This window comes from Eubalaena glacialis, chromosome 3, assembly GCF_028564815.1.
Source record: "Eubalaena glacialis isolate mEubGla1 chromosome 3, mEubGla1.1.hap2.+ XY, whole genome shotgun sequence".
In the NCBI taxonomy this organism is placed as follows: Eukaryota; Metazoa; Chordata; class Mammalia; order Artiodactyla; family Balaenidae; genus Eubalaena; species Eubalaena glacialis.
The window spans coordinates 20,574,223-20,601,559 of record NC_083718.1 but is presented as its reverse complement, the minus strand read 5'-3'; the positions used below and the strand labels follow the sequence as shown (position 1 = coordinate 20,601,559).

At 42.4% G+C, this 27,337-nt stretch overlaps 1 protein-coding gene across 1 annotated transcript in view; it reads left to right on the top strand.

Annotated features, from left to right (window-relative positions):
• The window catches only part of DUSP10 (dual specificity phosphatase 10), a 37,516-nt gene extending 13,910 nt beyond the window's left edge, over window positions 1–23,606 (top strand). Inside the window, exons 3-4 of the mRNA XM_061185330.1 lie at window positions 18,702–19,073; window positions 22,417–23,606. Of these exons, the coding sequence (XP_061041313.1) occupies window positions 18,702–19,073; window positions 22,417–22,682 (638 nt within the window). The 3' untranslated portion in view covers window positions 22,683–23,606. The remainder of the gene's footprint in view (window positions 1–18,701; window positions 19,074–22,416) is intronic.
• Window positions 23,607–27,337: the final 3,731 nt, after the last annotated feature.

Below are 27,337 nucleotides of genomic sequence, written 5' to 3'. Positions count from 1 at the left end.
ATTTGTATCTTTTCTAGCAGAAGGAATATAGTAAATTAACAGCACAGGTTCTAGAACCAGACTGCTGAGTTTGAATCCTAACTTCATCACTTATTATTAGCATGAAGTTGAGCGAAATAAGTTTGCTGTGCCTCAGTTTTCCTATCCATAAAATAGGGAGGGTAATGAAAATTTTCTTATGGGATTGAGGATTAAATTAGATAATTCATATACAATGCCAGACACATGATAGCTAACATATATTACAAATGTACCATAATTATATCATATATCTGCCATAAAAATTCATCACCATATATTTATCTCCAAGGGATAAATGAATAATAAATACAGTCAAATGAATTGACATCGCCACTGGTGCAATGTTAAGTAGAAACAACTCTTTGATGCTTGGTAGATTATTTTTTGTTTAAAGGTTTGGAAAAACCCAGTGTTTCTAGTGGGGTGGATAGATAACTACATCAGGACTTTTTTCTGAATCAGCACCATACTGGAAAATAATACTATTTCTATGTAAGGAAATCTTATAAAATTAAGTCTTAGCAAAGACTCAATTATATACCCATTGTTGGACTATTAAGAAAATTTTAGAAAGAAAAATTAGATGACATACTAATCTCCCTGACTGGCTTAGTTTCACTTTTACATAGTCTCTGCATTCTTTACCCATATTTGTGCATATTTTGCAGAGTTTTTCATACAGAAACTGAAATTCATTTTCACTTTATATTGCAAGTACTTTTGCTTCCTGTATAGTCATCATAGGTTCTCTTTGAATGTTATAACGTGTCTTATTTTATGGGATGTATCACATTTTACTTAACACGTTTGCCTATTCATGAAGTTAAGATTGTTTCCAAGTTTTTGATATTGTAAGAGAAACCTCTGGAGGGAATCCCTTGTTTGGGAGCTTCTCTACTTTTCCACTGAGGAATGGAAGCTCTGGGCCAGCCACCTTGGGTTTATTTTCTCCCCCTAATCCCCCTTCATTTTTTCATTCCTGCTTTTCCCTTCAGAAAACAAGCTCCAACTCCCTATTAAAGTTATTGATTTGTACGAAAGTCTTTATCTTTCATCACAGATCTTTGCACAAATTCCGATTGTGTGTGCAACACACATGCCCTGAGGCGTGTGCTGTAAATCTCTGGCTTCTGCATTGGTGGGCAGAGTGAGGAAGTTTGGAGGCCCCATTCAGCACTGTTAAAAACCAGAAGCTATTGTGGAAGTGAACGATCTGGCAGGGGCATTGCCACCTCCTTGTTTCATAAATCTGAGTCACTCCTAGTTTGATGCTGTTGATAAGATGCTTTGAAAGGGACATCCTTGTGAATAACAACAGAGAGAGTTAGATTTTGTGAGGTGTTAATAGGTGTTTGTGCCCCTACCCCTTTCCCCCCTTTTTTTGAACCCTGGGGTTTTAGTGCAGTGCTGAAGGCTTCTGAGTGCTTAAGCAGTCAAAAGAATACATCAGGATGGAGAGACTATTCCCATTAGTTCTTTTTGCCAAATTAAGGTAAAATGCCCTTTAAATAGGAGCTAATTCTCTGACAGATAATTAGCTTGTCTTTCTTGATGAAGTATGTGAATTGGGTTGAGTTTATTATAATTAATCTTGCATATTATGTAAAAATGCATTTGTCTGCCCTTATTAGGTGAATCTCTTCATTCCTACCTTAAGGGTGGCTTGGAAGCTTCACCCTCGCTCCGTTGAGAATTGACTGAATTAGATGAATGGCAGGGTGATGGGCAGCTCTTGGTTATAAAGGTTGGGAGAAGCTGAAGGTGGGGCACCACTATTCGAAGAGACAGAGCTTGCCTATTAATATCTGCATCTTTAAAAGAAAAAAGACACTTTGATTATGTTTTGGGTCCTGAGAATCAGATGCTACAAAGCTACCTAAATAATTACCTTGAAATCAATCTCCTGCTCATGACGTTCTTCTGGATTTACAATGTGGAGCATTTTCCAGGAAGTGACGAGTGGGGTGATGGGCAGGTACACTTGCTGGTGTCTGGGCGGTGACGCTGGGAGGTGGCCTGAGGGGGAGCAGAAGGGCTACTCAGTGACTTCATGAGTCAAAGCTCCGCCCTGCAGTTCTTCTTCCTCCCCACGCCCCAGCCATTCAGAGTTCCTTGAGACTCCCCACCTGGCTGCTTTCAGGGCTTCTTTTCCTATCGAAAACTATTGTCCATGGTTACTTGATTTTGCCAGTATCAAGATGTGCGCTGGGGAGATGGAGTTTGCGAATAAAAGAGCACACTGTGGATAATTCATCCAAGAACCTCTCCCCTCCAAGTTGAAGTGTTTCTTTTCCACAGAAGAGAATGGCTATTTGATGTTCTGTGGGAGCTGCCTGACACACGGCTTAGAGCACCTTAGAGTTTTGGCCTCGGTCACTGCCTCTACACGTGTGTGCACATGTGCACGCACACACATTATAGGGAACATTTGTAAAATGGACACTGAGCATTAACTCATTTAATGAAGATAACAGTAGTCATCTCTATCTGCAGCCGCTACCCAATATAGTAGCCATGAGTCAACATGGGGCTTAAAACGAGACGAGTCCAAACTGAGGTGTGCTATATGTGTAAGATACATACTGGATTTCAAAGACTTTGTACAAAAAAGAATGTAATATATTGCATTGATAATTGTTTTACTATTGATTACATATTGGAATGATGCTATTCTAGACAGGTTGAGCTAAGTAAAATATATAAGTAATGTTAATTCTACCAGTTTCTTTTTCCTGTTTAAAGTGCAGCTATGAGAAAAAGATTTGTTACGTCGTAACTGGCATCATACTTCTCTTGAATGGTGCTGATCTCTATATACTAATAACAGTATTATTATCTCTACTTTTTAGATGAGGAAACTGAGGCTCAGAGAGGTTAAGTAAATTCCCAAAGTCACACAGCAGAAAGTCAAACTCAGACCAGTCTCACTGCAGAGCCGATGTTCTCCCCCAGAACAGAACTGTTGTGTGATGCAGAATTTGTCTGGCTTTTGCCCTTGGTGGTTCCTGGGAGGTAACCTCTAGTTACACCTGAGCTTATGCTACTGTGGGATGATTTAGAACAGGGGTAGGTCATCAGAAAGACCGACAATGTGATTAGAGGGTGGGGGCTTTGTATTAGTCTGAGCTCCTCCTAGGAAGAAAAGGGGGCTGGAGATTGAGTTCAGTCACGTGACCAGTGGTTCAATCAATCATATCTACGTTATGAAGCTGCAATAAAAACTCAACACCAGGACTTCCTAAGTGGCGCAGTGGTTAAGAATCTGCCTGCCAATGCAGGGGACACGTGTTCGAGCCCTGGTCCAGGAAGATCCCACATGCCGCGGAACAACTAAGCCCATGCACCACAACTACTGAGCCTGGGCCACGAGCCACAACTACTGAAGTCCACGTGCCGCAACTACTGAAGCCCATGCGCCTAGAGCCCGTGCTCTGCAACAAGAGAAGCCACTGCAATGAGAAGCCCGCGCACCGCAACGAAGAGTAACCCCCGTTCGCCACAACTAGAGAAAGCCCGCGCGCAGCAACGAAGATCCAACGCAGCCAAAAATAAATTAATTAATAAATTAATTAAAAACAAACAAACAAACAAAAAACTTAACACTAGGGCTGGGTTCAGCTTTCTGATTAATGAACACAACGGTGAGCTGAAAGGGTGATAAGTCCGTAGGACACAGAAGCTCCTGGTTCAGGACCCTCCCAGATCTTGCTCTCTATGTCTCTTCATTTGCCTGGTCCTGATTTGTATCCTTTATAATAAAACCGTAATAGCGAGGAGAGCTCTGCGAGTCATTCTAGTGAATTATCCAACCTGAGGGAGGTGTGGGAATCCCAGAATTTTTAGCCAATTGGTCAGAAGTGCGGGTCGCCTGGGAACCCCTGGATTTGTGGCTGGCATCAGAAGTGAGGACAGTCTTAATGGGGACCATACCCTTAACTTGTGGGGTCTGTGCTGACTCTGTGTTGTTAGGGTCAGAGTTGCACTGCAGTTTTGCACGAATAGACTGCCTTCCATCGAGATGTTTGTTTTAGGGGCACAGTGTTTGGGAAAGCAAAGTACTGTATGTAGCTTAGCTTGCTTGTTTCTCTAACCCCACATCCTGGGTGACGACGGCCAGTTATGCTCTAGACTTGTAAAGTGACTCAGTCTTCCAGCAACTGCTTTTGCCCACTAGGCTTAGCCTGGAGACAGGGTAGCCTCTGACACCACCATGCCCAGAACCTTCCAGCCTGCAACTCTTGGGGTCCTCTCTGCTTCTTCATCTCCCAGACGATACCACATGAGAGGTGGTGACATACATATGTTACATACCGCTTTGATACCAGAGATTCTTAAATATTGGTGTTGGGATTAAGTTCCTTATAGGAAACTGTTGTAGGGTGATAATACGGGTAAGGAGTGGTTGTTTTTTTAAGTAGTTTGCAATGTCTAGAATCACACTCTTGTCGTACGTGTCCTATTACATCTGCTAAACACTGTGTTCAGATCAACTGTTGTCTTTTCTTTGGGGGCTTTTGTTTGGATTTTTAAACCATAATCCCATGTGTTTTTCTTTTTTGGTTTTTCTCCTTCCCACTTAAAACAGACACTCTGTCTTCCCTGTGGTCCAGTAGCCATTACCCTTCCGTTCCTGCTCGGTCTGGCTCTTTTCCTGCCAGGCCCTCTTAGGTCACCAGCTCCTAGAAAGTGGACTCCTACGAGGGCATCTTGGGGCTGCCCGGGAGGGCACATTTCTAAGAAAAGACAAACTTAAGCAGTGTAGTTATTGCAAAGGGAGATTCCTTTACCAATGAAAACCAGGAATGAAACAAAAAGGGTTCTAGAGTTGGAAAAGAGGTCTTTTGAAATGCCCAAGATGACTTGATTTCTACCTACTTGGGCCAGCTCTGGGCACTTTGCATACTGCCATAGTGCCAGGCTTGCTCTTATCCACTAAAAAATTATTCACAACCTAAAAGTGGAGAGTTATGTTTTGTTCGGTGGGAATTTTTAGGGCTTCGAGCCCGGGAGGCAGCATCTCAAGTAACCCTGAGAGAACTGCTCCTAGGAAGTGTGTGTGGGCAGCGGCGGGGAGCCAGGTTATGTAGAAGTTTTGCAACAAAGGGCCGGTAGTCCAAACGTCAAAAGATTATTGTTAGTTAAGGAAAACCAGCCATCCCAAGTTAAGGAATTTAGCGCCTTTCTATGTATGGAAAGGTGCAAGAGTCTGGGCTCACTGAAATCATTCCTTTCATAGGCACCTCAGCTATCTGGGGCCAGGATCCTGTGTTTTCACATCCTGAGTTCCCTCAGGGCTCACCGGCTCATGTTGGAGGGCTGCAATCACTGATGACTGTGACATCCTTTGTTTACTGATATGGCAGGCAATATTCCATTTCTCACTCTCCAGAACTGTTTGGCTTTAAGGTTGGGCTCAGTTACCTCTTAGGTAACTGCCACTCTCAGTAACTGTGGGAGGTAAGTCCCAGTTTCTAAGAAGGATAGAGTGGGTTTATCAGAACCAACCAAAGAGGGATTGAAAACTGGGCATTCTCTTCTCACGCTGTGTCTCTGAGCATCTCACCTTCCGGAGGACCAGAGGCTCTGATGCCCCTTGTCTGTCTTTCAAGAGCACCCATAATGTTACCCCTGTGGGAGAGCAAGGGCTGTAACCGTCTTTTTTAGAGAAGAGGGAAACTCCTGCGTCTGAAGAAAAAGCTCTTAAGATGCAATTGTGTTTTAAAATGGACTTTGAGTTAAGTAACTTGCCTGAAGGTGCAGGGTTAGAGGGAGGGATAGGAGGAACCCAGAATTCCTGATTTTAGAACCAGCCTTGTGTCCCTTCAACAGGAGGCAGAAGAAATGGATCTGGGGGTGGAGAATTCACACTGTGTGAATCATCTATCTGTTACCGCTCACCTTGTCTCAGTGCGCCGGCCAGCTAGCTGGGAGGGGGCCCAACCAGATCTTGCGTTTTGTACTCTCAGTACTGTCACCCCAGCCCACATTTAATGCTTAATAAATGTGTGTGGAAATGGACTGGGGGTCCCTCCCACTGTTCCCTGACATCTCGCAGACTGATTTCTCCCTACTAAGCCTCCTTTTCTTGTTCATGGCTCTTTCCATCCATGCATCGCTTATATAGAATGTCCAAGGAGGAGGCATGGAGAGGGGAGAAAAGGTTAAAAGCCCACCAGGTATGAATTGTCTTAGACCCCAGCCATCCTCGGGCACGGCTGTTTCTCAGTCCTGCAGGCTGCCTCTTCTCCATGAGCCTTTCCGGCTCTCCTCCCCAGCCTTGGGAGTGACAGGATTTCTGTGTCCTCATGCTAAACTCACCTGGCTGGCCCTGCACCTGTCCTACACAAGTCACAGCGGGATGGCATCATTTCAGGTATTCTATTTTTTTTTAATTTATTTTATTCAAATGTAGTTGATTCACAATGTGTTAATTTCTGCTGTACAGGAAAATGATTCAGTTATACATATACGTATATTCCTTTTCATATTCTTTTCCATTATGGTTTATCACAGGATATTCAGGGATTCCTAAAATGTGTCTTCTGCCAGGCCTTTTGCTAACTTTCCTCTATTGTTGCTTCATCTCTCCTTCTTTCTCCCATTTGATCTATCTTCAGAAACGATATATTATTTAAAAAAATTTTTAATCTTCCAAATTCCTGGCATTTTGCTGAGCAACACATAATACATGGTTTACAATGAACTGGCCCTTTCTTCTTGTTCCAAAGCTCATTTAATCTAGAAACATTTAATGAGGCCTACTATACAAATCAGGTACAGCTGTAGGTCTAAACAGTAGTGAATCCTTACAATTTCTATTAATAGCTACCAGTATTAGCTCATTAAATCCTTGCAATGACTCTTATTGTTGCCTGTTGGTACTATTATTAGCTGTATTTTGCAAATGAGGAACCTTGGGTGCAAGAAGGCAAGGAGCTTTGCTGAGATCATACTGCTGGAAAAGTGTGGAGGCCTCCTGAGCCACAGGGCAGTGGTGCTGTATTTTGTCCAAGACAGACAACAGCTCGGCTTTCTTGGGATCCACATTTTAATAATAGCAATAAACAAGCGAAGAAATTAACAAGTGATTTCAGATAAGTGATCAGTGAAGACCACAAAACTTTAAAACTTCATGATATAATGATAGAGATCTATGGGAGGGTAGATAAAGGGAAGACCTTTATGAGGCGATCCCGTTTGATCTGAGGTCTGAATCACCTACTTGAGGACCTAGGAAAAGGGAGTTCCAGGAAGAGGGAACAGCAGGTGCAAAGGCCCTGAGGTGGGAGGCAGGTCATCCAGGCCTCACATACCCTACGATAGCTGCTCTCATTCTTGCCATTGTTCATCAATGTCCAGTTTATCCACACCGTGCTGAAGTTATAGAATGTTGGAATTGGGAGAAACTTATGACGATCCAAACCTCTGATTTTCTAGAAGTGGCAAGAGGGGTCGCTAGCACCCAGTGTAACTTCAGCGTGGAAAGAAGGGCTGTGTTCCAAGTGCTTGCTGTCAGGACTTCTGTCCCCCTGAGCAATGTTAGTCATGGCTTCAAGGGATGTGGCTGGGAAGTCTGACAGTGCCAGATGTGGGGTGCATACCAGGTCACCTCTCCGTTTCACATGTCCCAGGTTGAACCGACCATTACTTGGCTGGCCTTCCACTTAACCTTAAGTCTACGTTGACAGTATATAATCCCAGCTCACCTTCTCAGAGAGGTACTGGCCTCCTGGTTGTTTTGTCTTCCCCTTCATCCCAGAAGGTGGTCCACTACATGGGGACACGCTAGCTTTTGACCTGATGCAAACTGGTGTATCTCTCAGCACACAGAAGCCTCACCTGGCTTCAGGCTGACCTTTCCCAGCTCAGCCTTCATGCAGGAGTTGGACCATTGGGCATGGCTGTCTGGGTGAATCCCTGAGCTGGGAGAGCTCACGCCTGCTCTTTCTGGCAGTTTATCCTTAATGCTCAGACTTGCTTAGTATTCTTGCCAAATATAGAATTCAGCTCAGTGACTTGAGGAAGTTGTTGCTATGCCTTTTGTGAACTGAAAACACTGGTTCAGTAAAACAACTCACAGTTTGATGTTGACACTTGATCCTTTCCCCTACCACTTCCTGAATTCCCTACGCCACAGCCCTTTGACCTCCAGATCATATGAAAACACATGGTCATAAAAGCTGTTTGTTTGGACATGGGGGTTTCATTCACAGCGAGTGGAGATGCACACACCATTTTTGACTAGGCACTTCCATACGCGATTGTAGGGATGGAACCCACCCGGGCTTCACTTGTGTGACCTTGCCTTGCTTCCTGCCTTGCTTCCCCTCCTCTTGTCATAGACGTTTGTAGATGACCTTTTACGAATGTAATTTTCAATGGGAATGTTTCACAGTAGAAATATGCTCTCTCTTGAGGCTTGTTCTTGATATTTCTAGAGATTTATTTAATTGGACTCTACTTAAATCCCATTGGGAAACATACTTTTGCTGTGAAGTTGTAATGTGTTTAATTTGGGGTCTAAGATAAATGTTGGTCCTCAGGGGAGGTGGATTGTTAAGCAACAGTTTTCCTTTTGTACAGTGGGCTTGTTTAATGAATAGCTTTACTGGGCTTTCTTCTGTTTGTTTGTTTAGCAATGCTTCATTACTTAAACTCCGGCACTGCAAAGCAAAGAATGTTTTCCCTCTCTTCAGAGAATTAAACAATAATGGGGACTATCTGCTTGAGCTCTTGGGGAAAATATGGCTTTGTGTTTTATAGCTCTCTCCTCCTGTTAACATTCTTCCCTCTCTAACCTTCCAGTATGATCTCATGGATTTTTTTCCCTTCCCTTAATCCGTCTTGATGGATTAACCAGTATTGAGCTATTTAGCGAACAGAGGAGGTGAAGCCCTAACATGGTATCGAGTGGCCTCCCAAATACACAGAAGGTCTCCAGCTAAACTGTTTTTCAACCCGGAGAGTATAACTAATGAGGAGGCATGTGTCTTTGGGAAGAAGTGGGCTCCTCTGCTTGCAGCTGGCTTGTGGAACGAAGGTTCTGGAAGATTCCATGGGCTTGCTTCTTATGAGCATGCTGTTCCTTAGGCAGCATCCCTATCTTGACCTTGGACGACTTCTGGCTTGACTTTGAGATATGGTACCCACTTGGGTTGGCTCCCAGGGGCCAGGTTCTCAGGCAGTCCACAGCTTTGGGTGTGGTTCTTCAAAAGTAAGAATTATAATTTATCTTTTTAAGAAATATATTTATACTGGGGGTTAAAAGTAGTACTGTGTTAGTCTGCTTGGGCTGCCATGACCAAATGCCATAGACTGGGTGGCTTCAACAACAGACATTTATTTTCTCACAGTTCTGGAGGCTGGAAGTTCAAGATCAGGATGCTAGGATGGTCAGATTCTGGTGAGGTCTTCCTGGCTTGCAGATGGGTACTTTCTTGCTGTGTCCTCAATGGGAGAGAGAGAGAGACAGGCAGACAAACAGACAGACACAGAGAGAGAGACACAGAGAGAGAGAGCAAGCTCTCTGGTGTCTCTTCTTATAAGGGCACTAACCTCCATTAAGAGGACCCCACCCTCATGACCTCATCGAAACCTAATTATCTCTCAAAGGCCCCATCTCCAAATGCCATCACGTTAGGGGTTAGGGCTTCAGCATGTGAATTTGGCTGGGGGAGACACAAGTCAATCCATAGCAGGTACAAAACATGTATTCTGAGAAAGAAAGGGTGTGGATTTTGCCCAGCTTTTGGAATATAGGTAAATTGCACCATCTGCTAGATTAACTTTTTTCTGGCTCTCACTTTCTCTTTTCCTTTCAAACTCATATTGATCATGTATTATGGACTTCTGAACATTCAGGAACTTCCCACTGAACTTAGAATAAAATCCCAACTGCTTAATGGCCCTAAGAGGCCCTCTGTAGACTCCTTTGCCCTCCTCTGGTCACTCCCTCCCCCTCATTCTGCTTCACCGCATTCTGTCCCTTTGAGTCATCGCAGGCCTCACGAGTGTCCTGCCTTTGCCCCTAGTGTGATTCTCTCTGCTTCCACTGTTCTCCTGGACCCCCTCCCCTCCACCCCTTTTCCAAACTAGTCAATCCCTTCTCATCCCCAGAGAGGCCAGCCCTAAACCCTGATCTAATCACTCCCCTCTCACAGCACCCAGGAACTGGAGGGCACCTCATGGCCCTTATCATCGTTAATTATTACCTTTTTATTTGTGTGTTTGTATGTTGATCATCTATCTCATCCCATTGGACCCTGACTGGTGGGGAGAGAGGGAAGGGACATCTTCAGCCTGTCACTCGAGTCTCAAAATGTCTGGGAGGGCTTGCTCTCTGATAAAAGAGATTTTAAAAGTGAAGCTTGTGTTCCTATAACTGGTGTGTCTGTTAAGAAAACCCAGAGACCTGAGCTACGTGTTTAGGATGTGCCTTTCTCCCTGGGAGCTGGTTGGTGTGGGCTGACATAGGTAAAGGTTAGACGTGGAGGGACCAGAAGGAAATCTGAACTTGCTGGTTTTCAGGAACCTGAGGCTCGAACTTGGCCGTCTTTCTATCAGACCCTCTTTTCCCTCCATATATACCCAGCCAGTGATTTGATAGGCACACTTCTTAGTGGAAAGCCATTCCCTTGACTGAATCCCAAAGCCCTGTCTTGAAAAGAAAAAACTATTAAATTTGCTCTCTTTAAATGGCACTTTTGCGAGTGGGAGTGAAGCTCAGTCTCGGGGCCGATGAAGTTCCTGTGAATATGAGGCTCCACAAGGCAGACTGGGAGGATGAAGGGGGCAGCTGGACCCCCAGAAATGTCCACTCTGACCAGTCCAGGCTCAGCCTAAGGGAGTGTGGAAGGCTTCTTCAGCCCCTCAGGCTGAGGGAGCGACTTGGAGAAGTCATTTATGCCCACCCCCTGCTTTCCAGGTGGTGCCTCCTGAAACCTTTTAGAGACAGAATGGGGAGGGTGGGTGAAAAGATGGGGTTTTCTGCACCAAGGGGGGCTCACAGCGTGTGTGGGAGGGCAGGGGATAGGCTTGACCACTTTTCCCACCCACACCATCAACTCTTTAAAAATAGGTTTAAAAATATTCTGTGGATTCATTGGACATTTAAGCATCAAATCAAATATATTCCAGGTAGAATCTCCCTCTTGTTTTCTTCCCGAAGTGTTTTTGAGAGAGGGAGGGGGAGGCCGGGAGGGAGGGAGAAAGAGGAGCAAACACAGGCCGGCTGGCTCTAGAGGACAGGGGCCCAGAGGGTGCTTTTCCTTAAAGTCACAGTGACTTCTGCCGAACCTGAGGGGTTCCTTCCTGGCTGTGGGAACTCTGCCGTCTTAAGTTTGAAGCCTGCTCTCAGAGAAGTCATCTGCTCATTAAAAGAACACAGAGCTATTTAATTGTTGTCTTTGTGGAAAATTACATGACTGTCATCAGCTGTTGCTTCTGGCAGTGCTTTCTGTTCTAATGTAAATAAATGAGGTAACAGATTTAAAGAAACAGGCTGTATTTACATACTTGCGAAGTATCCTCTCAAACAATCTGCCTGTGTTATTCAAATACACACAAATTAAACTGGTGGTATCCTAAACACTGGTTACCCATTAAAGCCTTAAAGTAGGAATGGTAAGAAGGGGGCGACACAAGTGCACCCCCCCTTCAAGGGTAGTAACAAGAATCTGCCTTTTTTGTGTGCAGTTGAGAGCTACTTCAGCAGGCTGAAATTTAATCCCCAGCCCTTTTCTCCACCAATTCGGTAGTGAGGGGACTTATGTGTACCGCAAGCAACTCTGTTTTTTTAAATTGATTTTATTGAAGTGTAGTTGATTTACAATGTTTTGTTAATTTCTGCTGTACAGCAAAGTGATTCAGTTATACATAGACACACATTATTTTTCATATTCTTTTCGATTATAGTTTATCACAGGATATTGAATATAGTTCCCTGTGCTATACAGTAGGACCTTGTTGTTTATTTATTCTTTGTATAATAGTTTGCATAGGCTAATCCCAAACTCCCAATTCATTCCTTCCTCAACTTCTTTTTCTGTATTATTAACTCAAAATTTGAGAATATTCTGGTATAAACTTTTGAGGAATTTTCTTTTTTTCTCTCTCAAAACATCACTAAAGACAGCTTTGTTAGATTACTATTAAGGATAAGGACAGGAGTAATCTTTAGTCTATTTTGGAAGGACAGTTTTGGGAGGGGCATTCTTGAAGTAATTTCTACCTATGGTTTGTCACTAGGTCAAACAGACACCAGAGAGGTCCTTTAACTTATCTTTTAATTTTTATAAATTATTTCCAAAAATAGATTGATCACCCATCCATGACCAAGAGATTGATATCTTCCCTACAGCTATTGGTATCAAACATATCAACAAATCACCTATCTTCCTGTGACATATAGCAAAGTCCTGTGTACAAAGGGATTTAAATATGGTTATTCCTGTACTCTTTCCCTGCTGCCTTATATATAATAAACTGCCTTCTGTAGTTGGCTTTTAAAGTGTACCTGTAGAGAACTTGTATCTCCTAAGAGAGAACAGACAGCAAAAAAAAAAATCCATGAGGCAAGGGACTAACATATGAGCAGATATATCTTCCTGGAACACTTAACAATATTTGCCCAGATAATCAAAATGTGCTCAATGGAATTCAAGATCCTAATTTTTTTTTAAAGAGTTTTAAGCTTTATGGTAACTCGTTGTCTATGTTTTTTCACACATTGGACTTTTCACATGTAAGCAATGAAATGATGTGATTTTAGGGATCATAGGGATACTCCTCTCTGACCCACGGTCCCCACCAGCAACACAGGCTGAGGTTGGGCTCAGCCTCCTAAGTCTCTCTCTTCCCCTGGTAACAAAGTTGTTTCTTTATCCCTTTTTTTCTTACCTTACACCTGGTGACACAGCACTTTTGACTCATTCTCCCTCTTTGATACAGCCTCCCTTCATTCCCCTTAGGAAAGAATACATGTTCCCTGGGGACATGATCATAGGACAGTTTAGGTGATACCATCTGGTATTAAACTTGAAATCATTCCTACTATAAAATCCCTAGTCGTGTCAGTGACCTATGAAGACAATTTCATAGAAAACAAGAGTTAAAAGTAATCTTCGAGGTTCTAGTTTGTATCTCTAATATTTTTCCTGTTAAGGTGGATGATTTTCTTCCCTGAAAAGTATTAAACAACTCTGACCGCCCCCATCTTTGGGAGTTTCGACTCTGGAAGCCTGACGTCAGCTCCAATTTATTCAGGCTTTGTTTCTTCCACAAGGATCCTTGTGAGAATAGAATCTTGGGAGTCTGCTTAGATGGACTCCAGTTTCCATGGAGGGCCCACGAAATAGTATCCATCAGGACCCCTTTTATACCAATATCTTTCCCATTTATAGTGATAATATCTAACTCATGCAGCATTTTATCCATATTAAGGGCCCTGTGAGATTAATACTACTGTTAAGTCCACGTTACAGGTGTGGAGATTGAGGTGCAGAGATGTTAACTAACTTACCAAGGTAACACAGCTAGTTGGTGATGGAAGCCAAGATTCTCAACTCAAGCAGTCTGGCTCCAGAGTCTACATTCTTAACCACTATCATCAAGTACCATTTTACTTTAAAAAACTAATCACCCAATAAGAAACTCTAAACAACAAAAAGGGGCAATCAATATGTTCACAGCAAGCTTGTAGAAAAGTCCAACTTGAGTTCCCTTCCACTTTTCTTTGGGTGTTAATGTCATTTGCTGACCTTCAGTGAGAGTTTTCCTTAGATTTCTGAAAAACGCTCACTTTTCAACTAAGCATGAAGCCAAAAAGCTGGTGTGCCAAAGTGCTGGCCATCTTTGGATGATGGAAATCTCTTGCTTATAGAGTCTGCGTTTGGATGGGGTTTCTTTCATTTGCCACCCAGAGCGCTGCTTCTGAATCACATTACAGAGGGCTCTTGTGTTTCTAGGGCTGCAATAGCCAACACAGCTACAGGAGGTGAACTACATCTACAAAGAGAGGTTTCCCACTACAGCTAGAATCCGTTGCTCCAGTGGGACTGTCACCTCCCTGACCTCCCGTTGGAGGAGACTCACCAGATGCATTTCTACATATTTTGTAGGGGTGCTGGGTGTTCTTTGCTGTTGCCATTCAGCATCCACATGCTGATGATACTCATTTTGGCAGAGAACCTGGTTTTGAGATCAGGTCTGAAATGTTTGCCCCCAGCCATGTTGCTCATGCCTGGGAAATATTTGCACTGATAACTGGGGGCAGTTGTGTATCTACAGAGATCACTCAGCCTGGTGGGGACTTGGGGACACGGGGGAGAGGAGGGGAGGGAGGAGAGAAGAGTGATTTTATTGAAAACACTCAATTCTCCTCTGGCAAACCCAGGAATCCAAAGACATACAGGCTTTCTTGGGAAAGCCAGGACAAAGAAAAAATGAAATCAGATGTATTTGTTTAAGAAGGATAGGGAGCTGTTGCTTTCTTTATGATAAAAGTATATTATTTAAACTTTAAAACTGCTTCAGATACCTTGGTTCCTAGTTCTTTTTCAATAAGCTTTTACAAATAAAAACTCTGGAAACGTTAGCCTATTATCATTGAGAGTCTTTATATTAAGCAGAATTTATTTTTTCTGGATGATAACCTCATATCTCGAAGCTCTTTTATTCCTTCAATTTGTACCTTATTTTTCCCTCCTTTTCTGCCTTCTTTTGAACTGTTTTTTTTTTTTTTTTGAGATATGTTAATTACTGATGTACAGCAAAGTGATTCAGTTATACATATATATACATACATTCTTTTTTATATTCTTTTCCATTATGGTTTATCACAGGATACTGAATATAGTTCCCAGTGTGATACAGTAGGACCTTGTTGTTTATCCATTCTGTATATAATCGCTTACATCTGCTAATGCCAACCTCCCACTCCATCCCTCCTCCAGCCCCCTCCCCCTTGGCAACCACAAGTCTGTTCTCTATGTCTGTTTCTGTTTCATAGATAGGTTCATTTGTGTCATAGTTTAGATTCCACATATAGGTGATGTCATATGGTATTTGTCTTAGAATTCTTTTTAGATCTTTAAAATGGTAGTTTTCCACAGTAATGAAAAAAAGTGCTTCATATGTGCTAGATATCATTTCAAAGTACTTTATTTTTATAAATCAGTTTAATCCTCAAGACTGTAGTGTGAGGTAGGTGTTCCTGTTTTATATGTGGGGAAACGGAGAAGCCAATAGGTAAGGACCTTGTGCAGGATCTCAGAGCCAGTATTTGGCAGTGTTGGGATTCAGGCCTGAGCAGCCTGGCCTCAGAATCACTTGCACTGCATTCAGGGTTCTCACAAACTTCAGAGTCAGCAGATCAGCCGGAGGTGAGGGCAATAACAGTGATGACATTGGGGTAATAAGATGTTATTTATCAAATGCCTGATTATATGTTTACATAGGCTTCCTGTACCACAACTCTATGGGTAGGTGATATTAAGTCCACTTTACAGATCAGTAAACTGAGGCTTAATGAGGAAAAGGGATTTATACCAGGTCTTACAAACTCTCATGAGACAGAATCACAGTTGCAACCTGGGTCTGCCTGCCTCTAACCCCTCTTAACCACCATGCTACACTGCTTCCACTTCAATTGTTAGTTATCATCTTGTAATGTTCCTATGTCGTAATAACAAATATGAAATAATCAAAACTCCTCATTAAGTGATCAGTCCGTTCGGCTTCTATGATACGTGATGGGGTAGGGTGGAGGGAAAGTAGTTGGAAGGGAGAACCATATTAGCCCTCATCTTCCCTTCACCCCTCCCTGGCTTCCAATTCCAAACGTCTAAGGGAAGAAAACAATCCTCCCTACAGACATCTCTCTCAAAACCACCACTGTGAGAGTCTACTGGTTCATTTTGCTGTAAGCGCCATCCCCAGAGAGAGTTCTTTAACTGCAGTATCTAGCTGTGCACGACCCTTAATGAGAACTGATGCCGACACTGGTCAGCAGACTGGCAACTGAACAGACTGTTTGTTCATATCCCTCAATGAGGGTTTCCTCGTCTAGTTAATATGTGTGAATTAGAATATTTCCTTTTCTATCCACTCTGCCTCCAAAGATTCGATGAACAGAGTTCCCACATGGCTTAAACATACAATATACACATAATTTTGCACGTGGGCACCCCCTGGGATTCTCGGAGTATTTTGTGTCTGTCTATCTCCAATTCCTTCCCCTCCCCTCCCCTCCCCTCCCCCATGGGTTTTTTCCCCCCATTAGGCAAATGGAAGGCCCATGCCACCTGTTAGCATTACATCATTGGCTCCCCAGAACACAGTTGCACCAAAGGCCTTAAACAAAGTAGTTCTTCTTGTATTGTTTGCATTCAAAGAGCTGATATCATGCCAACTGATGTCATTGTATGTCTTTGTGTAACTGCTATGGCAACTGGGCAGGTGGGGAGCCTCCAGCTGATGTCATTGGGAAAGGAGGTGTAGAGACAGAATTTTAAAAAGCTGTATGCTGCTTTTTTCTGTGTGTGTGGTTTTCTGGCATGCATTTTTTTTAAACTAGCTGCTTTTAAGACAAATTACAGCTTGAGTACACTAAATAAGAACAGAGAGAAGTTCCCCCCCTCCAATCCACCCTGTTAAAGACTTCTTTTGAGTCTGTTTTGTTGTTCTGTCCTCTCATCTTATACGGAAAAGTGTAACAACTGTCTTTTTCTTAAAAAAACAAAAAGTGAATTAGGTTCCCATTACAGAACCAGTGTGGAACTGTTTACTTGGATTTTATGGAGCCAAAGCTGAGCAGATTTTAAAATAACTCTTTAGTCTCTTTCATGGAGCTTGTGATGGTGACAGCGGGCGATTTCAAATTTTTGTTTAGGTATTCATTCACTAATGAAGTTTTTTCTGGTGGTTTCCATTTCTTCTATCTACTTGAAAAATGATATCTTTGGGTCCAAAATCTCTTTGGATTTTTATTTTAATCATTGTTTCATAGCAGAATAATAAGATGTAAGGGCAGACGTTAATTCTAGAAATCAATTAAAATGAATTCATAGCTGTTGTTTTTCTTTTCCAAAAGCGAAGATAGGTTTTGATACTCACAGGTGGTCATAATATTACCCCCTTCGAATGATCTTTGAGTCATGACGGATCTTAATGAAAATATGACTTCCCCAGCTTATACGACTAGTGTGCATTGGCTGTGAACAGCCCTGAGACTTGGTCTGGGTTACAGCCTGGAGCTTCCTGCTGTGGTTGCCAAAGGTGAAACTTGAAACGGAGAAGGACATAGGTTCAGAAACTGGTAGACAGATAGACTTCCTGTATTTATTTCAACACAACCATATCCTGTTCACCCGTTATGTTTCCTCCCTTATCTCTTGAAACTATCAAGACAGAAGTAAGGCATCTATCTGGGGGAGGGTGCGGTGAGTAAATGTTGGGTTCTGGTGGCTTTCAGCTTCTAGGAGATCTCCAACTTCCCCTCTGTTCAAAGGGAAGGCCAGAGTGTATCTAGTTGGTAAGAATTAGAGCTCATTTGGTAGTTAATAATGTCACCTCTGATTTCATAGCCCTTACATGTATATTGTAGAATTTGACCTCTGTGATAATCCTTTGGGCTTATCCACAAACGTATCTGACAAATATTAAAGGAAAAGTTTAAACAATAAACTATGATCTATAAATTTCCTGACTTAAGTGTTCTTTTTTGCATGGTTTTTCAACTTTTGATCACATGTAAAGTGAATGTTTTTAAACTGGCTTTTTTCATTTAATATTAAACAGAAACACTGTTTTCATATTCCTTTCACAACTTTTAATGGCTACATAATATTCCATTGGGTGCACATGTCAACTTTTCCCTTTTAAAAAAATGTTTTTGACCTTTCTAGAAAACTGCTGTAGCGAACACCTTTATGCATCTAGCTGGCTATCTTTGGTCCGATGATTTCCTTAAGATACATTCTCATAAGTGACACTGCATTTGATGAGGGGGAGGTTTGCATACTTTATATATGTATCCATTCATTCCAGACTCCCAATCACACTAAGAGGTATATGCCATTACCCTCATTTTACAGACGGGGAAATTGAGGCCCAGAGAGAGAAATTAATTTATCCAGGTCACAGACGCAGCAAGTGGTGGAACTGGGATTATAGCCAAGATAACCCGGTTCTTCCAATGTCCCTGCTTGTAACCGCTCTGCTGTATTGGGAGCAAACTTGGCCTTCTGGGTAAGGTGAGCTTACAAAGAGTGCAAGACACACACCTACACTGCCCAGGTACAGGCAGAAATTCTACACCCAAGGAAGTCATCTGTGCCTTCCTGGGCTCCCAAAGTGCAAGGTTCTATATAGGCCACTGAGCATATGGCTCTTTGGGGCAGAACGAATTTGCTGCTAATGAAATTGCCTGATGCTTCGTGGAACTCTTTCCAGGGGAACGTGCCCCAGTTTGTATAAAAAGCGCATTTCCAAAGTACCGCATGCAGTGATATCCTCCAAAGTTTGTCCTCTGTCTCCAAATGGACTTTCATTTGTATTTTGATTTTATTTTAAAAAATGTGATAAGCAACTAAACACACTCATTCCTAAGGGGAAAGTGATATCTTCTGCCAGCTCTGAAGTTCTAGGGGCAGTCATTTTCACTTTCTGTGTTTTTGTTCCAGGTGGACTTAGCAGTTTTAAGCAGAACCATGAAAACCTCTGTGACAACTCCCTCCAGCTCCAAGAGTGCCGGGAAGTGGGGAGCGGCGCGTCTGCGGCCTCGAGCATGCTACCTCAGTCCATCCCCAGCACCCCCGACATCGAGAATGCAGAGCTGACGCCCATCTTGCCCTTCCTGTTCCTCGGCAACGAGCAGGATGCTCAGGACCTGGATGCGATGCAGCGGCTGAACATCGGCTACGTCATCAACGTCACCACTCACCTGCCCCTCTACCACTACGAGAAAGGCCTGTTCAACTACAAGCGGCTGCCGGCGACCGACAGCAACAAGCAGAACCTGAGGCAGTACTTTGAAGAGGCTTTTGAGTTCATTGGTAACTATCTCCTACGGGGAAGTCTCATCTTCCGCCTTCCTTTCCTCTCTGGCTCGGGCTTTGATATCAAGTCCAAGATTTACGCCTGTGTGGCAAAAAAGCTCCACCGAGGTGTTTTCGGGCTCTGTCACCTGGCGCAGCCAAAGTATTCTCCTAAGTCATAACCCATCAAGTGTATTGGAACCATGGTTATAAAAGAACAGTAATTCAACTGGGTTGGGATCCGTTCAACTAGACCTCCACATCCCTCAAGTTCTCAATGAAACAGTGGCAGGGGTTAGCACTGAGATGTTCTATAACACCATCTCAAAAGAACTGGTAGAAAGTAAGAAATTGGCGGCCAGAGCAGGCGCCGTGGGTATGTAGTCTACTGGCGTCCCTAGGCACTTTGCCGGGAGTAAAATACAGCCGGCCCTCCGTATCCGCGGGTTCCACATCTGCGGATTCAACCAACCGCGGATCGAACTGGCCGATACGGAGGACTGACTGTCCTATGCCATTTTATATAAGGGACTTGAACATCTGTGAATTTTATGCAGGAACAAATCCCCCGCGGGTACCCGGGGCCAGCTGTATTGTGAATATGACACCGCTCCAAACTCACCCACACCTCCCTTACCTTGAGTTAAATTAATTTGCCACTGCTTGAGGCAAAGGTAGTGTTTGCTGAAGGATTGTTTCTGAAGGATCTTTTTCAGAAACATAATGCTGTAGTGAACATCTTTACGCATTACTCAGCACAGAGGAGAGAAAGGGGGGTGGGGGCGGGAGTAGTTTTTCCCTTCTGTTTGCTTTGTCTCAGTTTTTAAACATTGGGTAGCAAAAAGGCTTGAAGTTGAGTGCTTATGAGATGGTACTAGATTTCCTTAGTTTACCCCAGACTCATTGAAGTAGGAAAGATCAAACTGCATAGCCCATGTAGTTCCCAAGGAGAGAAAATTCTAGCAACAGCAGGCTTTAATCTCTAGAAGGAAGCAACGGCCAGCCTAACCCTAATCCTAAACTTTAACTTTTGCTGCTTCTAAGCCTCAAACTGTTGCAAGGCTCAAATTATCACTTGGGGAGTACCGGGCACCCAGCAGGTACTCAACAATTTTTTTTTTTTTTTCAAGTGATTCCAATCTTTCTTACCACAAAAGGGTGACCCAGTACTTTTCCTAAATATTGTAGCAGATTGTTACTGGCCTCTGTCCCAGGAAGAATGCACTCATGTTCAGGGCTCCTTTGTCAGAAAAAAAAAAGAAAAACAAAAAACAAAAAACAAAACCCTTGGATTTAACAACCATTAGGGTGGGTGGATTTGCTGTAGAACTGGCAGCTCTGGTCACTTAGCCCAGGCATTTCCTTGCTAATTGTGCCTTTATTTATTGCAGGACCATAGAATGTTCAGTCTGGAAGGAAATTCTGAGTGGTCACTAAAGGAACCAGAGCCTAATGCTCCTGACTGCGAGGCCAGGAGCCTTTTGGGAACACACTGGGGCAGTGTTTACAAGGCTCTATTGGTTCTCAATGGGCAATGCTTGTGGATGCAAAGATACCTTAGATTTTTTGTTAGTGATATGTGAATCAAACCTTGAGTCCCAAGGAAGAAAAGTTTGTCACCAAGTAGATGAGGAACTTCCTGGTTGATATATGATGTTATGAGTGCAATTTTATCTGAGTTAATTCCAGTTGGGGGAAGTTAAGAAATTGTTTTCCATTTAATGGGTAGCATAAGATATGCTTAGGTTCTAAGAGGATTTTAGTCAAAGCACCCACATTCCTTATAGATTATTCAGGCTCACCTGGTGTTTTAGAAAGAAAACAAAACAAGTAATAAATAGCATATAACCTCGAAAATAATTCTGCATCACACCCTGCACAGGCACAGTATTTTATTCTCATTGTTATATATCATCGGATAAACTGAAATCTGATAGTCTAGCTTTAAGGAAAACACAGCTGGTTTTAGAAACATAACAGCATTCACAGAGAGTCTAATATAAACTAAGCAGAGTCTAGGTTTAGTGTTTGACTATGCCAGTTTAGTTATTGCTGAGTCGGGTGATATTATTCCCATATCTCCTGAGCCTGATTAGTTACAATTATTCCCATTATTCAGATAGGAGGATTGAGGCTCTGGGGAGTTACATGATTCACACAAGGTCCACCACAAGGTGGAACCATGGTCAGACCTAGCCCTTTGTGGCTCATCTTCTTACCCCCATGCTTCCCCGTCTTGGCGTGGAGGTCCTTAAATAGTGTGTGCTGAAGAGAAGAAATTGAAAACACAAGATACTTTCCTAAAATACTGTTGTCTATAAGAAGCAAGCTAAATTGCTGGGTTTTTAAGATGAAAATTTGCACAATGTTTCTTTTCTTAATCTACTAGTGGGTAGCCAATAGAAGTAGTTTTTGTTAGAACGGGACTCTCCTTATGCTCTCCTTTCCTACCCTTCATCTAATTGGTATATTTTCCAGGGATGCTTTCTTTGGGATGCCTTTTAGTTTAGAAGTGTCATTAAGAATCCATTCAGGCAGTGCCCGAGAGCTATTCTCCTGGGCTTTTAATATACCTGAAAACCTTTAAAGTATTGCCTTTTTCAATTGCTCTGCATTCTGAGCCATTGCTGTTAATTCCTTCATCTTCTGCATCATTGCCATGTTGGAAAGGCATGTGTAGATGCAGAGGGGGTTGGACAGTTCAGATGTAGGTGACACCCTATGCCTGAGAACTGCAAGTCTTTAACTTTGCAACAATAGGGTTTGCTAGTGAGAAGCTGAACGTAGTAACTTTCTAGTTGAGTTTTGTTCCTTTAACCCCCTTCAGAGTTTCCTAAGACTGAAACTCTTATCCATTTAGTACTAGTTTCTGCACAGAGCAGTTCTATAGTATAAAAAAAGGAATGCTTTTTCTCTATCACAGGCGGGAGAGACATTGTTAATAACACTAGTTTTGACAAGTGACACAACATGGCGATGGAAATTAACATCCTGAATCAGAGAGGTCTACTTAACCAGTGGCTTGTTTAACATTTAGGCTAATTGTGTTGTGGCTCCATCCTCAGTTGGCCACCGTCACCTGTGAAGTCAACTATTATTGTGAATGACTCCTTTACCTAGTCTTCTCTTTAAACGTAGAAATGTAGCTTCTTATTCATACTAATATTGCTTTTAGCCAGTTCTGGAGGTTGTGACAGAAACATACACGATTAACTAGTAAACTATACTTAGTTTCAAAGGCATTTTAATGTCTTCTCTCTCTACAGAATATGGCATTGTCAAGTCTAGATAAACGTTAACCTCTCTCCCTCCATCTCTCTTTTTCCTTCCCTGCACCTCTTGCCTTTCTCCCTTGTTCCAGAGGAAGCTCACCAGTGTGGGAAGGGGCTGCTCATCCACTGCCAGGCTGGGGTGTCCCGCTCTGCCACCATTGTCATCGCTTACCTGATGAAGCACACGCGGATGACCATGACTGATGCTTATAAATTTGTCAAAGGCAAACGACCAATTATTTCCCCAAACCTTAACTTCATGGGGCAGTTGCTGGAGTTTGAGGAAGACCTAAACAACGGTGTGACACCACGAATCCTTACACCAAAGCTGATGGGTGTGGAGACGGTTGTGTGACAATAGTCTGGCTGGAAAGGATGACTGTTCTCCATTAGGAGACGAAGAGGAAGGAGGATGGATTCTTTCTTTTCTTTTTTTCTTTCTTTTTTTAGATGGGGTAAAGTTTGTGAATGGAAACAAACTTGTTTAAAACTTTTTATTTTTAACAAGTGTGAGAAGAATTTAACTTTTGATGCCGTTGAGATTTACTTCCCGCCAACTGACAAAGCAGGGAGGCTAAAGACATAATTTTTTTAAGTCAACAATAAAAATATAACAAAATTTGTTTCTTCACCTTTTCCTTTTAAGCTATTTGTAGAGATTACGATTAACTAGTCTGTGCAGGTTCATAGACCGAAGATACTACACTTTAAACCGATTAAAAAGAACCCAAAGTACGTAGAAAAGACATTGAATCATGAAGACCTAGGATCTGCCTGGGCTGTCCTTACGAAAACAAAAAACCCAACCAAACCAAGCCCTGCTGTGCTCACTGGTGCAAAGAGAAGATCAGGGCAGCTTAAGTGGTCTAAGAGCCCTTCCCATTCTTTAAAGAGACAAAGGATACTGTTGATTTTGTGTGTTTCGTACTCTGGATTACTTTTTTCCCCCTCTCTGGGTTTAAGAGATTTTTTGAAATAGCAAGGAACTGACCATTATACCATATGCCTTCACTGGCTTCTTGTGCAATAATGTGGTGTTTTGAGTGTGCAAGTGAGTTAGAGCTGGCAGCTGAATGATAGACAAATAGTGCAAAGTTGCCAGCTTGGAGCTACAAAGGAATTCAACAAAACCAATTACTTTCTTTCCCACCTTTTTCCTTTGTTTAACTTTTTTTTTTTGATTTGATTCTGGTTACAGTGTCATAAACCTTGTTACATATGTATATCAGAATGTAAAAAAAAAAAAGACAAAAATTTATTTAAAAATATTTTTCTCAAAAAAAACTTGGTGTGTTTCTGTTGATTGTGTAAAAATTTATTTTCATTATATAAATGAAACTCATTTGGAGATGTGTCTTTTTTCCTCCTCTTTTCCTCAGTTCAGGTTCAAGCATCTCATAGCTCCAGTAACTTGTACGTGTAACATAATTGGAAATAAACACACATTTTTATAAAGGGAAAGAGAGATGAGGGAGAGAAACTAGTCTCTGGCCTTAGTGCGAAGCAGAGAGAATTAGCAAGGGAGTAAAAAAAGCTCCAGTCTGCCTAGTCATGATCTCCTCTATTGCCACAGCCCTGCCATCCACTTCTGCCAATGTAATTCCTCTTACAAAGCGGAAGCCTCAGGTAACCTCCTTAAAGGCGTGAGAAGGTTCTGTATCAGCCTTTGAGCCTTGGTGATCAGGTCACTGCCAGATAGATTGGTTAGAATTCTGTGATCTCCCCAGTGGCTCTTTGATAAATATGTATGACAATCTGACAGGTAGGGGTCTTGACGCCTCCCTCCCCCACTGTCATTTGCTCACTCGACATCTTTGGTAACATTAACCACATAGTGTACACTGCAACACGTTGCTACTTCCCACTTTTTTGCTAGCAAACTGAACTCAGATTCCTAAGTTCAGCTTCCCCATCACACTTGGCTAATACACAGCTAGCGTTCCAAGGGTTCCCAATCCACAGCAGAGTAAGAGTGGGGTAGGGGAAGAACATGATTCAAATGTTTTCTATGTTTTATTAAAATAGATGCCTCCAGGGATTTGGCCATAGGGAAGATTCACAGCAAATTAAGATTTGCCTGGGGTGAGAAAGTAGGAGAATTCTGGCATTTTCAGTTCTATATGACTACATTTGGACATACTATTCTTGTGAATATTTGCTGACAAGTGTTATAATGAAATATTTTTGACATTTTAAAAATAGCTTTTCTATTAGAAGGGATTTAACTTTTTCTTTTATTAGAAAAGTAGAGACTGACGTTAACAGGAATTAACTGAGAGCTGTCTTGAATGATTTTGGTTTACTACAAAGTGTTTTAGGATGAAAAGTAGATTTCTCTTATGGTGCTTTCTACTCTGAAAACTAACAATTTTCTTGGTGCTAGAACATATTTAAGGAGAGGGGTTGATATATAATTAGTGATTTAAAATACATAATGATTTACTAGATATTTCTTTTTCTTTATTCTAAATCCAAATGTTAAAGTTCTCATAGTGTAAGTTTTATTCCCTTTCTTTTCTTTCTTTTTTTTCATTTTTTTTTAACAAACAAACAAACAAACAAGATGAGCAGTGAATATAGTTTCCCTTCTTTAGCTACATGGAAATAATTTATGTGTTTTGAACTTCATGATTTTGAGAACAAGACTGTCCTGGGGCAGATAGAAACCCTGCCAACCAGCATACCAAGGATTCTGAGAGAGACCAGGTTTTTTTTGCTAATCTGTTTTGAGTCATTTAGCCTCTATTTCTTCATGAGGAATGTTAACCACTTCATGAAAGCTACATGGATTAACCAAGCCATTGCTCTAGAAACCAGACTCCCCAGGTTTTGTTACTGAACCAAACTTGCGCTGCTCACCCTCAAGCAGTAAAGTCAATCTATTGACACCGGGTTGCGGTGAAGGAAAGTGCAGCATTTATTGCAGGGCGCCAAGCAAGGCGTCCAGGTGTTTGCTCAAAACACCCCAACTCCATGATGGGTTTCAGCAAAGCATTTTTAAAGGTAAGGTGAGGGAGGTTTGCCCCAGGGTGTGTGATCAGCTTGTGCACGATTCTCTGATTCTCTGATGGTGAGGTAACAGGGCAGTGTCACAGGGCTTAACATTATCAGCGCTTAGGTGCCAGTAGGTCTGGGGGCTATGTGCTCATGGTCATCAAGTAGTTAATTTCTTCCACTTGATGGGGGTTTTATTTTATTTTATTTATTTATATCTTATAAATTTATTTATTTATTTTTGGCTGTGTTGGGTCTTCATTGCTGTGCGCACGCTTTCTCTAGTTGTGGAGAGCGAGGGCTACACTTTGTTGTGGTGCGCGGGCTTCTCATTGCAGTGGCTTCTCTTGCTGCGGAGCTCAGGCTCTAGGCGCGAGGGCTTCAGTAGTTGCAGCACGCGGGCTCAGTAGTTGTGGCTCACGGGCTTAGTTGCTCTGCGGCATGTGGGATCTTCCCGGACCAGGGCTAGAACCCATGTCCCCTGCATTGACACGTGGATTCTCGACCACTGTGCCACCAGGGAAGCCCTGGGGGTTTTAGCATCTGTAAAACAACTCAGGAAATGTGCTTTAGATACTATTATCTAGGCACTTCAAAGAAGGGCTAGAGCTGAGGATATGAGGGAGCAGTCTGCCCTGGGAAGGCCCCATAGGGTCCTGCTCCTGCTCCATTACAGCATCTGGGCCTCACTTGGTACCTGGGAGCTTTGGGGCTGAGCTGGGAAATTCATTGTTATCTTCTTGAGAAGCAGTCTCTGACTGACTGATGCATGTATCATTCTCAGAGTCCAACAAGTGTTGTTGCATGCTGGATGAACTTAACAATTTAATAGAATGAATCTGTAACACATCTAATAAAAAAAAAGAAAAACAGATACAACAGGCATTGTTACTTCACATTAAACAGAATAGCAGCTTCAGCTCCTCTATAAACATTTTTTTCCACAGTTAATACATTTCCAATCAATGGATATTAACCAAGGTATAGAGTCCACATTTCATGGAAGAGCTTGTGTCCACAACTTTTGGAAAAGGACAGGTAAGGCAGGATGTGAGGCAGGGACGCTAACAAATGGAGGACATGTACAAGGGGAGATATGAAAGAAGAAGTGTACATAACCCCAGGATCACCTGTTGATAGTAAATGAGGAAAGACGACCTTCCAAAAGGGTGATAAGATATGGGGAACAGGAGAAAATGGGAGTTTATAGTAAAACAAACAAACAAAAACTATATCAGAGTATAGAACTAAGAAAACTGAATCACACTTCAGAAGTTGATTAAGATAGAGTGCTAGTAAATTGCTCTAACCAGTTCTTCTGGAAGATAAGAAATCTGGCAAGCCAAACTGAATAGAGATGATGTGGTTGTCGCCTTGTTTGTGAGTAGGCTCTTGTAAATAAGCCACAACACATATTTATGTTTTATTCCCCAAGCCTGTAACATCCAATCTCAGGAAATATGGGTTGATGTTTGGTTTTATGCTCTAATTGGAGAGAATCATAATATATGGATGTGGGTGGAAGAGAGGTCAAAAATGACTAGCAAGGGGCTTCCCTGGTGGCACAGTGGTTGAGAGTCTGCCTGCCAATGCAGGGGACGCGGGTTCGAGCCCTGGTCTGGGAAGATCCCACATGCCGCGGAGCAACTAGGCCCGTGAGCCACAACTACTGAGCCTGCGCGTCTGGAGCCTGTGCTCCGCAACAGGAGAGGCCGCGATGGTGAGGGGCCCGCGCACCGCGATGAAGAGTGGTCCCCGCTTGCCGCAACTAGAGAAAGCCCTCGCACAGAAACGAAGACCCAACACAGCCAAAAATAAAAATAAATTAATTAATTAATTAAAAAATTAAAAAAAAAATGACTAGCAAGTTCTGGCCTCCAGAAGGATGGGCAACAAGAAGGTAGTTAGAAATAATTGTCCAAAATTAAACCTATCTGTAGAAGATTTTCTGACTTTATGAAGGTGGTAGACTATGAATGCCAGTTCTTTCCATCGTTCCTGATTTCCTCCTGTGTG